General features: G+C 45.3%; 1 protein-coding gene across 3 annotated transcripts in view; it reads left to right on the forward strand.

The window, feature by feature from the left end:
- The window catches only part of NR6A1 (nuclear receptor subfamily 6 group A member 1), a 232,995-nt gene extending 221,167 nt beyond the window's left edge, over window positions 1-11,828 (forward strand). For all 3 annotated transcript variants that reach the window (XM_055399847.2, XM_055399848.2, XM_055399849.2), the window contains 2 exons: window positions 3,528-3,680; window positions 5,396-11,828. In XM_055399847.2, coding sequence (XP_055255822.1) covers window positions 3,528-3,680; window positions 5,396-5,484 — 242 coding nt within the window. In that variant the 3' untranslated portion in view covers window positions 5,485-11,828. The remainder of the gene's footprint in view (window positions 1-3,527; window positions 3,681-5,395) is intronic.
- Window positions 11,829-15,474: the final 3,646 nt, after the last annotated feature.

A 15,474-nucleotide genomic window follows, 5' to 3' on the forward strand; every position in this document is an offset into this window, starting at 1 on the left:
GCTGCCAGTGACATTGAAAGTGGTCTGTTCCTGTGTTCAGTTTCCTAGTCCGGAGACTCTTGGTTCGCTCCTCTTTGCCAGCTCCTCTCTTGGTACTAACGAAGCCTCCTCCTCTTGCTTCCACACCTTTTATGCATTTGTCTGGTGTTCTGTGTGCCTCCCTTAGGCCAGGCCCAGTGTCAAGCATTAAAGACATTGCAGTAAATTAGATCCCAGGCTCCTGGCCTCAAGAAGTACACATTCTGATGGCACTTGATACAATGCTTGAGCCTCACATGAGGGGAGAGGGACTTCCCTGGTGGTCTAGTGGTTAAGACTTCCTTCGCCTTCCAATGCAGGGGGTGCAGGTTCGATCCCTGGTAAGGGAACTAAGATCCCGCGTGCTTTCTGGCCAAAAAATCAAAACGTGAACCAGAAGCAATATTGTAACAAATTCAATAAAGACTTTAAAGACGGTCCACATTTAAAAAAATAAATCTTACCAAAAAACACCCTCTACCACTCAAATGGGAAGAGATCAGTAACAACTACTTGGAGAAAGAGAAATCTGAAAGTGGGGCCTCAAAGGCAGGGTAAGATTTATATAGAGAATATTTATTAATATATTCTATATATGAAAAGGGATTGTGTGTGTTTATATGTATATGAACACACTGTATAATATATACACATATATGATAAAGATATCTACAGGCATACCTTGGAGATATTGCATGTTTGGTTCCAGACCACCACAGTGAAGTGAGTGTTACAATAGAGTGAGTCACATGAATTTCTTAACTTCCAGTGCCTGTAAAATTTATATTTATACTATGCTGTGGTCTGTTAAGTGTGCAGTAGCATTTTGTCTTAAAAAGCAGAGTATATACCTCAAAAAAAAAATGCTTTATTGCTGAAAAACTCCAGCCATCTTCTGAGCCTTCAGTGAGTCATAATCTTTTTGCTGGTGGACGGTCTTGCCTCAGTGTTGATGGCTTCTGATTGATCAGGGTGGTGGTTGCTGAAGATTGGGGTAGCCGTGGTGATTTCTTAAGATAGCAGTGAAGTTTTCCACATGAATTGACTTTTTCTTTCATCAGTGTATTCTGTGTAGCATACAATGCTGTTTGAACATTTTACTCCCAGTAGAACTTCTTCCAAAATTGGAGTCAGTACTCTCAAACCCTGCCGCTGCTTTATCAACTAAGTATGTAATATTCTAAATCCTTTGTTACTGTTTCAACAGTCTTTACAGCTTCTTCACCAGGAGTAGATTCCATCTCAGGGAACCAGTTTCTTCATTCATCCATAAGAAATAACTCATCTGTTAAAAATTTTTTCGTGAGATTGCATCAATTCAGTCACATTTTCAGGCTTCACTTCTCATTCTAGTTCTCTTGCTATGTCTACCACATCTGCAGTTACTTTCTCCACTGAAATCTTGAGCTCCTCAAAGTCATCCATGCAGGTTGGAATCAACTTGCTTCAAAATCCTGTTAATGTTGACATGTTGACCTCTTTCAGTGACTCAGGAATGGCCTCTGAAATGGTGAACCCCTCCAGAAGGTTTTCGATTTATTTTGTCCAGATCCATCAGAGGAATCACTGTCTGTGGGCAGCTATAGCCTTAGGAAATGTATTTCTTAAATAGTAAGACATGAATGTTGAAAAGACTCCTTGATCCATGGGCTGAAGAATAGGTGTGTTACAGGCATGAAAACAACATTGATCTCATTGTACATCTCCATCAGAGCTCTTGGGTGACCAGGTGCTGTGTCAGTGAGCAGTAATATTTTGAAAAGAATCTTTTTTTCTGAGGAGTAGTTCTCCACAGTGGACTTGAAATATTTAGTAAGCCACGTTGTGAACAAATATGCTGTCATCCAGGCTTTGATGTTCATTTATGGAACACAAGCAGAGTAGATTTAGTATAATTCTTAAGGGCATTAGAATTTTTGGAATGGTAAATGAGCATTGTCCTCAACTTAAAGTCATCAGCTGCATTAGCCCCTAACAAGAGAGTAAGCTTGTCCTTTGAAGCCAGACATTGACTTCTCTCTAGCTATGAAAAGTCCTAGACAGCATCTTCTTCCAACATAAGGCTATTTTGTCTATATTGAAAATCTTTGTTTAGTGCAGCGATCTTCTTTAATTATCTTATTAACTAGATCATCTGAGTAACATGCTGTAGCTTCTATGTCAGCACTTGCTTCTTCACCTCACCCTTTTATGAAGACAGCATCTTTCCTTAAACCTCATGAACCAACCTCTGCTAGGTTCAAACTTTTCTTCTGCAGCTTCCTCACTTCTCTCAGCCTTTATAGGATTGAAAGGAATTATCCTTTCTCTGGATGAGGCTTAGGTCTAAGTGAATATTGTGGATGGTTTGATCTTCTATCCAGAGCACTCAAACTTTCTCCTTATCAGCAATAAGGCTGTCTTACTTTCTTATTATTTTTGCGTTCACTGGAGTGCTTTTTAATTTCCTTCAAGAAATTTTCCTTTGCATTTACAACTTTGCTAACTCACAAGAGGCCTAGCTTTCAGCCTGTCTTGACTGTTGACATGCCTTCTTCAACTGAGCTTAATCATTTCTAGCTTATGATTTAAAGTGAGAGATGTGTGAGTACAATGATACAGTTATTAATTGGCCTAATTTCACTATTGTTGTTTCTCAGGGAATTGGGAGGACCAAGGAGAGGGAGAGACAGAGGGGAACAGCCAAAGGAACAGTCAGAACACACAACATTTACTGATTAAGTTCACCATCTTGTATGAGCACAGTTTGTGGCACCCCAAAACAATTACAGTGGTAACATCAAAAATCACTGATCATAGATTCACATAACAAATCTTATAATAATGAAAATGTTTGAAATATTGCGAGAGTTACCTAATGTGACAGAGAGACATGAAATGAGCAAATGCTGTTGGGAAAAATGGCACCAATAGACTTGCTTGGTACAGAGTTGCCACAAACCTTCGATTTGTCAAAAATGCAGTATCTGTGAAGTGCAGTAAAGCAAAGCACAATAAAACAAGATACGCTTATATGAAGAAAAAAAACAAAAACTGGAGGGACCCAGTAGAAGACCAGTGGCCCAGGTAGAATAGTCCGCGTAGAAGCACACAGGAGACCATGTGTGAGTGTACGTACAAGCATAAGGGTATAGGTGTCAGCATGATTTCTGAATGAGTTCAGCAAAGAGCAAATTTAAAGCTGTTGTGAAGGATAAATTGGGAAATTACTCAATCTCTTGTTCAGCATCCACTGGTACCTGTTTTGTGCCAAACCCTGTGCTGGGAGCTGAGTATGAAGTTGAGGAAGATGACAGCCTAGCCCTCAAGCGGCTCAGTCTAGCGATTGTCCTTGATAATTTTTTCATTTATCTAATTTCTCTTCTCTTACCCAGAGCTTTTATTCCTCCATGTCAGGGGGAAAAAAATATCCCCTGTTGAGACAATGTTTAATAACTTTTCAATGAAAGATACACATATTCAAGGAGCTGACGGAAGTCCCTCCCATTTCCTGTGATCTTTTTTCACAGATATCAGGGGTCTGACCAGTGCCTCGCAACTGGAACAGTTGAACAAACGATATTGGTACATTTGCCAGGATTTCACTGAGTATAAATATACACATCAGCCGAACCGTTTTCCTGACCTCATGATGTGCTTACCTGAGATTCGCTATATTGCAGGTAATGGGTCCTGGGCTTCCAATCCTTTCTTGCTTTTCTTAACTTGTGAAGGGAATGAGGAAAGCAGTGTTTTCAGGATGCTTATGCCAGGCCCATCACCAGCTGAATAAAAGAAGTACTAGCCCTGCCCTCATAAAAATTTACGTTATAATGAGAAGTTTGTTTTTTCTTTGTAGGGAAGAGAATCTGACATTTCCTAGGCTCCTGTAAAGTGCAGGGTACTTGGTGGCCTGTTATTCAATCTCAGAACAATTTCTGCAAGACTTGTGGTTGACCACTCTATGGATGAGGAAACAGGCTCAAAGATTTTTAGATTAACTTCATTTCCTGAATTATATACATTAAAAGGGTGGGTTTTACAGCCTGTGAACTAACTATATCTCAATTTTTAAAATGAATTTTATTGAGTAGAATTGCATGTAGATTTTTGAGAATGTTTCACTTAAAGTGGTATCTTTAAAATAATTGTCAAAGATCCTGTGTTCACAAAGCAACTTTTGTTATAGTTGTTCTGTGATCTTGACCCCCTTGTGAGCTTCTTGACATTTAAATAGGTCTATTTCAATATAAAATCCTGGCTTTTACTGTTGTTGTTTTACTTCATTTGGTAAAGAATCTTGTTTACAGTTATCTAGCATATACTGAGGGGCAACTCAGAACTGTGACATCTGGGCTAAGATTGTTTCTGTAAAATTAAGGAATACAGTTTTGAAGGGAAAAAATGTTCAATCTAATCAATTTTTAGCTTTTGGGCCACAGAATTAATCTGGGAGATATGACCTGGACCTAAATAAACTGGTAGAATTTTAGGAGTGTTTTGATAGTTTATGTCTCAGCATTTTCAAAACTATGTTCTTCCAAACGAGATATGAATCAGTTGCTTTATGAAATAGGTTAGAAATTATATCCCACTCTCCCCCACAGAACTGGCAGAGTTGTCAACCCTGTCAGCCCTTTGAATTACATGGGAAGGTTTTAATAAATACCCATGCTTGGGTTGTACCTCTAGAGATTCTGACTTAATTGATAACAGAGTGGAGCCTGGTCATCAGTATTTAAAAAAAAAAAAAAACTGCCCGGTAACTCTAGGGTTCTGTCAGGGAGAACTGTAGCCTCATGTATTTGCAAAGTATATTAGCACACTGCATGCTCTTAGAAGTCCTCCAACTTAAAACAAGCAAACCTATTTTAACCCTGAATTTCTCAATTTATCTTCCCCTATAAACTCTACCTCACTCCTCAGTACATTTTATTCCCATTATACCATTCTGAAGAGCAATGTTTTATAGAATGCTAGTTAAAGATTCTGCTAGGAAATGAAACAGGATATAAGTTTCTCTAAGAGGACATCTAAGAATACTTCTCAGTTTCAGAGTCCTCATTTGTAAAATGGGTATAAAAAGTAATATCTATCATACAGAAATATTGTGAGAATTAAATGAGATAATGTATTTAAACACCTACCACAGAGTTCAGTATTCTTTGGATAATAGCCACATTTATAGCTTGCACCATTACTGGACTCCCTAGGACACCGATATGGGGCTAAGTATTAGAATGTTAGCCCTGTCTGTTTTACCTTTGTAATAGTCTTGGCACTTTCCTCGCCCCGGTCACTCAAAAAGGCAGTATTCTCCTTTTACCAGCCCAAGAGGAAGCAAACACACCATTTCACTGCTGCCAAAGCTGACTTTTTTTTTTCCACCTTTTCCCAGGAAAGATGGTGAATGTTCCCCTGGAGCAGCTGCCCCTCCTCTTTAAGGTGGTGCTGCATTCCTGCAAGACAAGTGTGGGCAAGGAGTGACCTGTCCCCAGCACCCCTTCTCAGGCCAACCCTAACGCCTGGGGTGGGCAGGGCAGGCTCCGGAAGAAAGAGCCAGAGAGACCAAGATGGAGGCTGTGGTGCACACGCGTTGCCAGTTGCCTCCACAGCAAGAAGAGTTTTTGTTTGTTTGTCTCGTTTTTAACCTCATTTTTCTATATATTTATTTCACGACAGAGTTGAATGTATGGCCTTCAACATGATGCACATGCTTTTGTGTGAATGCAGCCAGTGCATTTCCTTGCAGTTTACAGAATGTGAAGATGTGTAATGTTACAGTGTTGTCGTTGTTTAGAGATAGTTCTTTTGTATTTTGAGGGAGAGGGTGGGATGGGGCTGAGATGACTATTTCCATAATGTTGACAAAGATGACTACCTCAGTGGAAAGGGAAGGGTGTGAACAACCCTACTTTTTCCACACGTTCTCAGCAGACTCATATGTTTGTCTGTCAGAGAGCAAATTGCCTTTTTCTAGCTACAGAATTACCAGTTAAAAGAGCACACCATAAAAAGGGAAGTGGTGTTAGGAGGTTTACTAAGCAGAGTGGGTGAGACATTGGGAACAGATCAAGAGATGAGGATTTAACCATCTCTTTTCTTTGGAAAGCGTGAAAGTTGAGAGTTGGGCACAGTGACCAAAATCTAAGTTAGGTGTCCACCCTCCAAGCGAGTCCTCAGGGAGAAGGGTTTCTATTCTCACACCACATTCTGGGGCCTCCCCTCCCCGCCATGCATATCACCAGTACTAATTTCTGCCACTGTCACCTTTTCACCTAAGCAAAGCCCTGGTGATAAGCTGATCCTTGGGACTAGCCTACAAGCTATCTTGGGACTCACAGTGACCTAGTTTCCTTACTCTCCTCACACTCATTACCTCTCCCTTATAAACGTGACTTCCTGTTGACCCTTTGAAAAAACAGCTGAACAAAATGTCATGTTCTAAATCCTGATGCCCACTACTGATTTATTCTCTTTTCACCTTGAGAGGTTAGTGGGACAGAAGCCAGACTGCTCATAGAATGAACACTCCTCCTTTGGAGGTCCCGTTTCTGTCCCCACCCCATCCCATCCCACCTCCAGATCTGAATCAGAAACTGCACTCTTTCTCAAACAGCTGGAAGGACCGTTCGCCCATCTGCTGACCAGAATTTTTGCCCCTACATTCTACTCCAGGCTCTCCTAATCTCTCCCAAAATAAGATCAGGTTTCTTCAGAATAATAAGCCCAAGACCCAGAGTGGTGCAGCTGCCCCTTAGAGTATCAGTGGCCTGGCTGACCAAGGTCTGGAGGGCTAGAGTCCAAAGCTCCTGGAAGGGAAGGGAGGGGCTTCAAACTACCTCATGATCCTGAAGGCCTGGCTGCCCCTTCTGCAGGTATGGCCTTGACGCCTTATTCTTTCACTACCTAGTCCCAGGAAACGTTCCTTACCCTCTTGGCTTTGGCCAGTAGCCACACCAGGTCTGTCGTGGAATTCTTTCAGGTGCTTTTTCCTTCTCCGCCTTACTGCAGCAGTTGTCCCTGCCTAAACCCAGGTCCCTCCCACAGCCAGTGCAGCAGACAGGCCATTTAGCTGGGTACGTCCCTGGGTAGGCTTGAGGGGCCTACAGGACCTCTTTTTTTGCCTGTTTAGTCAAAGGCTGTTTGCTCTCTTCCCAGCTCAGCCTAGCACACTTACTCAGAGGGCCACCACATTGTGTGCGTATCAGGTAGTCTGTGTCAGATTGTAATTTTTTCTTTCCGGTGAATTGTTACGGGTACAGAGAGTGAAGACTTTGTCCTTTGATGGATCTAAAACTCAGAGCATTACTTCTGAATGTTGTTTCTCCAGTTGCTCTGAGAAAGGGGGAAAAAAAAAGGAAAGGAGAGACACGTTCCTCAGGAACAGCTCCAACCAGAGTGTTTTTCACATGTCAATGGAAAGATTTGTGTGTATCTGTTTATTTCACAGTATTTTTGTTTTTCTGATCTTTTATTTAACCAAACTAGATCACAGTCTTCGGCTACAGGTCAGACTCCGAGCCACTTTCCTCAAAGTAGGGGAGGATGCACATGTCAGAGACCCCTTCTCCAAGTCAGCTCCTGTGTGCTTATCTTTCTTTGCTAGACCTCCATCGGTCAAATTATGATTATTTTTTTGAAATTGTTTTTCTCTTAAGTGTTTTACTGGTTGGGTCGGGTACTGAAAGGAATTGCTCTCTGATGAGGCAGGAACATATCTCTTTAATACTGCAGCATTAAACAGAACAAGTTGTTAATTTGTGGAGTGGGGAAAGGTTCTGCAAGTTGCCATTGTACAAATCCATTTTTACAAATGTTTGCAGCAGATTCCACAGAACAAAGAGCCCATTCATTGCCAAGAGCCCTGCAAAATCTCTGAGCCAAGTGGCCGTGTGTTCCGAGCCGGAGCCTGACCTGTGGACCGCCTTTAATGTCTTCTGCACCCAGTCCTTTTATGACGTGGGCTTTTTTTAAACAGGGTAAAGTGACTGTGTTGTGTCGCAAACTCAGGTATTATGAGAGGAAGGTAGGAGTGTAGCTAGCTGTGTGGAGACATTAGGTCAGCCACTAGATGTATTTGTGAATTCAGTTTGAAGGACACAGAGAAAGGTTGGAGGGGGAGGTTTGATGTGTTGTTTTTTCCCTTTCTTCCCATGATGTTTGGTTAACAGGTAGCCTTTTTGCTAGTGGAAAAGAAAAAAGTTGTGCATCTTGTCTGTAATTCCCCTCTCTTCTGTCCTCTCTCTGAGCCCCTGCCACCAATAGCACTCACTTTGAGTGAGAACCTTTCCACCATAAAAATATGACCCTGAAAGCTGTGTGTTAAAGGAGAATCCCAATCATTGCACTGCATTGAAACATACAAGCTTTTCTCTTCCTTTCCCTTTGCATGTTTTCTTGACCCAAGACAAAACTTTGGAATCTTGGAACTTTACCCACAACTCACGCTCTCTGGCTCCTATGTCAGCTTTTGGAGTCTTTCACAGGCTTGGTGGTTTTACCAAGTCTGGAGAGACTCCCCAGAACCTGTCTCAAAGCACTCCACCTGTCTCAGAGGATAATCCCCCAGGCCCATTGCATAGTGAGGTGGGCAAACTTCCAGGGATGGAAAGCAGATCCAGAGGAGGAGGGGTAGAGGCAACTGAGGGGTCTCCATGGCATCATTGACAGTCACCCACTCCACAGCACCTTGCCTCACACCTGCCACCCGTTGTCAGAGAAGGGAGTCCTGCCATGGCCAGTATATCACCAGGTCCTTAAAGCCCTGGGCTTTCTGAGCTAGCTTCCTTGCTCTGCTGCCCATTTCTTACCTTAGTTTGTTTGTTCTCAGTTTACTGGGGAATGGGACAGATGGAGACAGACCAACCCAGTATTGGCAACATCTAGGCCATGTCCAAGTTTGGCCAAAGTGAAAAGACTGGCCTCCCAGCAGGGCAGGAAGTTGAGCAGTGGTTCCCAGTCTTTAGCTCTGGGCCCCTGGTCTGTGTCTTCTTTTCTTGTTGCTTTTTAAAATTCTGCAGTTGTTTTGAGAAATCCAATTTTTTAGACCAATCCTTTTATTAAACTTTAAATTTTTCTTTATTGATTTTTTAAAGTTAAAAAAATTTAAAAAAAGGAAAAAAAATACTAAACAAAAACCCACCACTCTTACTTTCCCAACTTGATCCATGAGAGTCCCCCTGCACTCCCCTCTGCTTTTGCGTCTGATCATTCCTCCCCTTTCTCTCAGCTTGATGCATCTATGTCCAGTGTCTGTGAAATGATGTTTATCTGTGTCTCAGGATAAGAAACGGCAATCATTCCACCAGGTGCTGGAAACTGGTTAGCCTTGAGGCAAGGGTTTCTAGGGCCACAGCTCAGGGATGTGTATTTAATTACAGGGTCCCCAGAAACCCATCTCCTGGCTACCACAAGCAACAGCTTCTTTTCTGGGCTTAAGAGCCAGACCTGGACTGTTTCCTCAGAGGCAGGGGCCCCACAGACCATGCTGGGGCTTTCTCTTTGACCAGAGCTGGGCTCCCTTGAGACTTGGGAAGACTTCAGTCTGTCCTGTAAGATGAACCACAGTGACCCTGCCTCTACCGGCTCACATGATGCCCGGTCCCTCTGCCTAATCCAGAACCCATCTGGCCTCCCTTCTCAGCCTGCAGCCCTCAATGGGCTACAGCCTGCTCAGGAATCAGTTGCAGGCTCAAAGGGAAGCCATGAATCGGGCCAGAGTTTGCTTCAAGCCCAAGAAAAAATTTGTCTTACTGGTGGAGGCTAGTCTTCCAAACCCTGCCAGCCAAAGGATCATTTTTGCCCTTTGGTGACCATTGTTTTCTTGCTCTGAAATGTCTTAGATGATAATGTTGTTGACTCAAATTTCCATGAAAAAGAAAAAAAAAAAAAAAACTACCTCTTGAGTGACATCCTGGTCTATTCCTCTCTGAGGAATCTTGTGGGAAAAGAATACTGTAGCTCCTGCTCTGTTTACATGTTTCTGTGGAGAAAGAAACCCTGCCTGCCCTGGGGTGTTGGGTGTTTTTGTCTGTGTTGCCATCCCAGGCCTGCGATAGGGGCTTGTGGCTACATTGTAATGTCTGGGCCATGTCTGGGGAGTCCTTCCCACCTGCCCAGCCAGGGACTAGCCACCCCCTTGAAGAGGCCTCCCCTTTTCCTTCCTATGATGCAAGGCACAGGGAGTACCACCTCCCATGACGCCACCTTCTGGAGCTCCGATGGCACGTGCATCCATGAGCCTTCCCCTGGGCTACCTACCCAAGGCCCGCCTCTACCCACAGTCCTGTACAGGAGTCGAGTAAACAGGATGTCTCTGAGCCCTTGTCCCCAAAGGGCCGGCCAAGGGCTGCCCGCCAACCTGACTCCCATCAGTCCTGCATGACCAAGTGATAGTTGGCGGGCTCTGCTACCCAGGCCCTCTGCTACCTCCCACCCTGCCATCTGGCAAGGAATGGGCCCTTTTCTGTGAATTGACTACCTGTGGAAATGTGACCAATTAGTGTGAAATGCATGTTTAGCGAATGTTAGGTACTGTATTTGAACCAATAAATGTGAATCCTTCTGCACACGGCATCTTGTCTGTGAAGCATGTCTGGGGTTCTGAGGCGGGATGATGGCTTGTTCTAAGGAGTGGGCTCTGCGTTCAGACCTGTGCTCGGCACTGTGTTGGAACTCTTCACAGACCTGAACCTCCTTGAACTTCAAGAATTACTACCTTTACTGTGTAAATGAAGAAACGAAAGTTAAATACTGGTGAAGGGACACTAACCTGCCAGAAAGTGGCACAACCAGAGGAACTGAGTCTGGCGGGAGGGGCAGACACAAGCACATGGGATCACGATTGTAACTAAGGAGGCATTGATGCATGCCAGTGTGTACGGGCCTGTGTGTCACTGCGCTCCAGCCAGCCAATCCGTGTCTTTCCAGAAGATAGAGGAGGTTTTCTAGAGTTGAGAAAATGGAGCCCTGAGAAGTCCCTGGACTCAAGATGAGCTTCACAGATGAGTATTAGAGAAAGGTAGGCCTTGAAGAAAGTCCCCAGACAGGAAGAGGACAGAGCAGGTAAAGTAGTCAACAACATGTTTGAAGGTCCAGCTGTGAGTGAGAAACATGAAATACCCAGACATAACAAGGGACTGCCATGGCAGGAATGGGGGCAGGTGGGAGTTTTAGTGAGAGCTGAGGCTGGAGAAGCCCTTGGGAACCTTGAATGCCACATTGAAGAGTTAGAGGAAGGAAAGCCATCTGCTACATCTCAGGAAAGAGTTAAACCTCAATGACCACAGTGTGCTGTTGAGTGGCCTGCCTGCCTGTCACTCTAGTCCAACCAGTTAATACTTGTTTTTCCAGAAAATAAATTTCCTAGAGCTGAGAAAACAGAAGCTCTGAGAGGTCAAGGTATGTGCCCAAGTCACACAAGAAGTGTCAGGGTCCTGACTTGAACCTAAGATCTGCCCAACCATCCTGTATAATCCTGTAGTCCATACAGTCAGAGAAGTGGCAGTGTTTGGTTTGAGGGTTTTATGAAGATGAAGACAGACGGGAGAGATGAAAGGTCCTCAGTTTGGAAGGATGACAGCTGAGGAGTCTGGGCTTGGCCTGGTGGCTCAGTTGATAAAATCTGCCTGCCAACACAAGAGACACAAATTCGACCCTGAATCTGAGAAGATCCCGCATGCCGCGGAGCGACTAAGCCTGTGCTCCATGACTACTGCAACCCTAGCACCCTAGAGCCCGTGCTCCGCAACCAGAGAGACCCCGCGCCACAGCTAGAGAGCAGCCCCTACTTGCCACAGCTAGAGAAAGGCCGCACAGCAACAAAGATCCAGCACAGCCAAAAATACATACAACTTTTCCTAAAAGGCTGAGGAGTCTGGTCAGAGTCTGTTAAATCCCATGTGTGAAATGAGGGGAAGTCCAGCTGCCTTCCCATACCCAAGCCTGCTCTAGCACAAGCAACCAGAGAGCCGTTGAGGTTTGAAAGAGATGGTTTAGAATAAAGGAAACGCCGCAGAACTAATTATTAGATTCTTCCTTGCCCCATTAGAGGAACAGATAAGACACAGAGGTGCAAGAAAGAGAATGTATTTGCTGAAAGCCTAGTGAGTGCCAGGCACTAGGATTGGTGTTTTACATACACTGTCTCCTGTAATCTTCAAGAATTTTGCAAGGTTTAGATCTCAACACCATTTTACTCGTAAGCAAATTGAGGCTTGAGGAAGTTCAGCCATTTGCACCAAATGACACATGAGTAAGTGACAAAATTGGCTTTTGATTCCAGGTCTATCTGATACCAAAGTTACAACAAGCTTCCTCCCTGCTTGGCCTTAGCAGCTCAAACACTGCTGAATGTGAATGTCTGGAGTTTGTAACAAAGCTCAAGAATGGCCTTTGGTTGAACTTTTTGCTCTTAACAAAACTATTAAATTAATAAAGGATTAATTTCTATAAGAGATGAATGAACAGACCCAAATTGATCTGAAAAGCATTGCTGTCCCAAATATATGTCGTGGTTTCTCAGAACATAGATAACCCATATGTGGCTCCATGAAGGGGCAGAAAAAAAATAAGTAGGAGTTCTGCCAAAAATCCGGGAAATACTGCACTTATTCTACCTTCCTCTTATTGGTTGCCAACTTTTGATGACATATTAAAGGCTCTGAGAAGTCCTACCTGAAGAAAACTTCTTATTTCCCAGGGTCTACCAAAAGTATTTGACCATGGATCATTCTTTCCTCCTGGTAAAATTCTTCTGGGACAGTGTTCCGTGGAATAAATTTAGGACACTGCTCTAAATTTATAAATTGCTGCTTAACTAATGCTGAACTTTTTTTTTTTTGAATGCCAGGCAATAACCTGGAAGTAAAGAATAATAAAGTAATTGACACATATAGAGCAAAGCTAAGTGCTGTACAGAAAAGTATTTTATGTGCATTTGATTACTGATTCCTCAGGGCCATCCTATGAAGTTGATGCTATAATGATCCCATTTTTACAGATAAGAAAACCAAGACTCAGAAGGGTAAGTAATTTGCTTAAGGTTATACAACTTGCAGGTAACCTCAGGAATGAATAAAAACCAGCACTGATTGGGTGCCCACTATCAGCATCTGCAGAAACCCTTTCCTTATTCATTTTTATGCAAATCCTCTGAGGTAACATCATCTCTATAACTGAGGAGGGAACGGGTATGCTGGCAGCTCTGGGTGTCAGAGTCTGGAGCCAGAAACCCCCAGAATGGTGAGCAGGGGAGGGTGTTAGGATGAGGTCGGAAGTGACTCCATGGAGCCCTCCCTCGGGTCACTTTCGTCAGGCAGTTTGTGTGACAGCATGCACATCAACCAGGGGCCTCACCACCTGAGTTCTAATTCCACTCCCGTTACCTTGGGTGGCCTTGGCCCAGATAGATACCTCTCTGATCCTCACTGCCCCTGTCAGATAAATGGAGATGACAGTGTCTGTGTCTTGGGGGTTTAAGGAGGATTCACTGTAGCTTGTTCAAAGGAGAGGCTCTGTGATGTCAATCCCTAAAAAGAAGGGGAGGGAGCTGCAGCCCCTCATCCTCCCAATAGCAGAAACCCAGGAAATCTAGAAGCCGCCTCCTCGCACTTGGCCTGGCTGCCCACCAGGTTTTTAGGCCCATAGGGGTAATCAGCTTCTCTGAGATCCTGTGGCAAAAGTGCCCAACTGTCAGACCCAGGGCTCTTGGAGTCTTGTTCCCTTGGCAACAAGTCTCACCATGGAGACCACAGCCCCATCCTTGCCCTCCCTGCAAACTCCCTCTCCACAGACCTTCCCTGTTCAACACCTAGTCCTGGGAGCAGTGTAGGAACCAAGGAAAGCTTCAAGGAGGCCCTTCGTCAGGCTGAGTTTGCGGCACGGCCCACGAGAGAGGCAAAAGGAACTCCCGTTTTTTGTGTCTACTGTATGACTGGCAAAGTTCTGAGGGGTCTACCTATGGCTCCATTAGGTTAAAAGCCAGGCACTCACCCTGTTTTACATAAGTGGAACCTGAGTCTCAAAGAGACAAGACAGACCAAAGTCCCACAGCTGATGGTCAGTCTTGGAGCAGGACTTGAAAACAGGGTTTCTGACCCAGGAACGCCTGCTTTTTCTGAATACCCCCCCAAACACGCACACATTGTCAAGACAGCCTCCAGCCTCAGTCTGAGGAGGGTTAGAAAGTTGGTTGAATCCCTTCAGCTCTAGGCCTCTGCTGGTAGCATGAGCAGCAGCTAGCAGCGCTTTTCGAGTTCTGGGCTGGGCTTCAGTGGCAGCAGCAGTGGAGGAACTGCACTATTTTAAGCCAGGGCCAGTAGGCCCCATGTGGGCACAGGGAGGGTGGCCTCAGGCCCTTGGCCAGCTTCCCGGAAGTCGCCATGGCCTCCCTCCTCTCCCCTGAGCAGCTTTTTGAGGCAGTCACTTCCCTACAAACAGGAAGGAGGCTCTCAGGCTGAGAGACCTCCAGCTCCAGCTTCCTCCTGCCCCGCACCCCCGAGTCTTCACTAATACATGGGAGCCCACCAGTTCCAGGCCCTGACCAGTGTCCACTTTCTGGGCTGTCTCCTGGCAGGTGGGTGGGAGGGGGTCTGGATTTCTGCTGCTCAGGCCGCCCCAGTTCACCCATTGCAAGTCTAGGCCTCCACTTGCTCAAGATCTTTGTCCCCTCGCCCGCAGCCTGATTTCTCCTACACGTTCCCATAGAGGCTGGCCACCGTGAGCCAGAAGAGCAGAGTATCCCCAGATTTGGTCCCACTCAAGGATCTTAGAAGCTGGGATATTCCCAGAGAAAGATGGAGGCAGAAACAGATAGACTGACTGTGACAGAGACAAAGGCAGAGAGACATTCAGAGGCAAAAGCAGAAATAAAGACACAGCTGCACAGGGCTGGGGCCAAGAGGGCAGTGGAGTGTGCCTGAGTGGTTGCTGCTGACCACCCCCAAGTACAGGCCCTGTTTCAGGGCTGTGTGGGGCCCACCGGCTGCACGGCTAAAGAGGAATGTGGGGAGCAAGGCTGGGTCACCCCTTGAGGGCCAAGCGTGTGCAGTATGAGATAAACTACCCCAGGAAGGGATCCCCAGCTGTGGCTGCACGCTCCAGGAGCATGGCGGAGAGGCCCGGGCCCAAGGTTGGAGCCCCAGTGCTGCCAGACGCCCAGTTCCTGTGTCTCCTGGGAGTTTCCTCCAGGCCTCACAGTCTAGAAGGTCTCAGGACCCACAGCCCAGTCCTGAGGGCATGCGGATTCCCATTCATAGAGCAAGGTGGGCCCTGGCAACCCTGCCAGCCACAGAGTCACTTCTCCAGCTCTGGCTGCAGTCCTGGCTCAGGTGAAGGGGTTCGGGGGGGTGGGGGTGGGCAGACTCTAAGCTCTCCATGCAGAGCGGGGCTCCAGCAGAGGTGCTGTGGTGCAGCAGCGATGAGCAGGGCTGTGACTGGTCCCCCGTGTGGCTTTGCACACTCACATGCACGTGC

This window comes from Moschus berezovskii, chromosome 11 (assembly GCF_049115385.1).
Source record: "Moschus berezovskii isolate FMDL1 chromosome 11, NW_MosBer_1.0, whole genome shotgun sequence".
Taxonomy (NCBI): Eukaryota; Metazoa; Chordata; class Mammalia; order Artiodactyla; family Moschidae; genus Moschus; species Moschus berezovskii.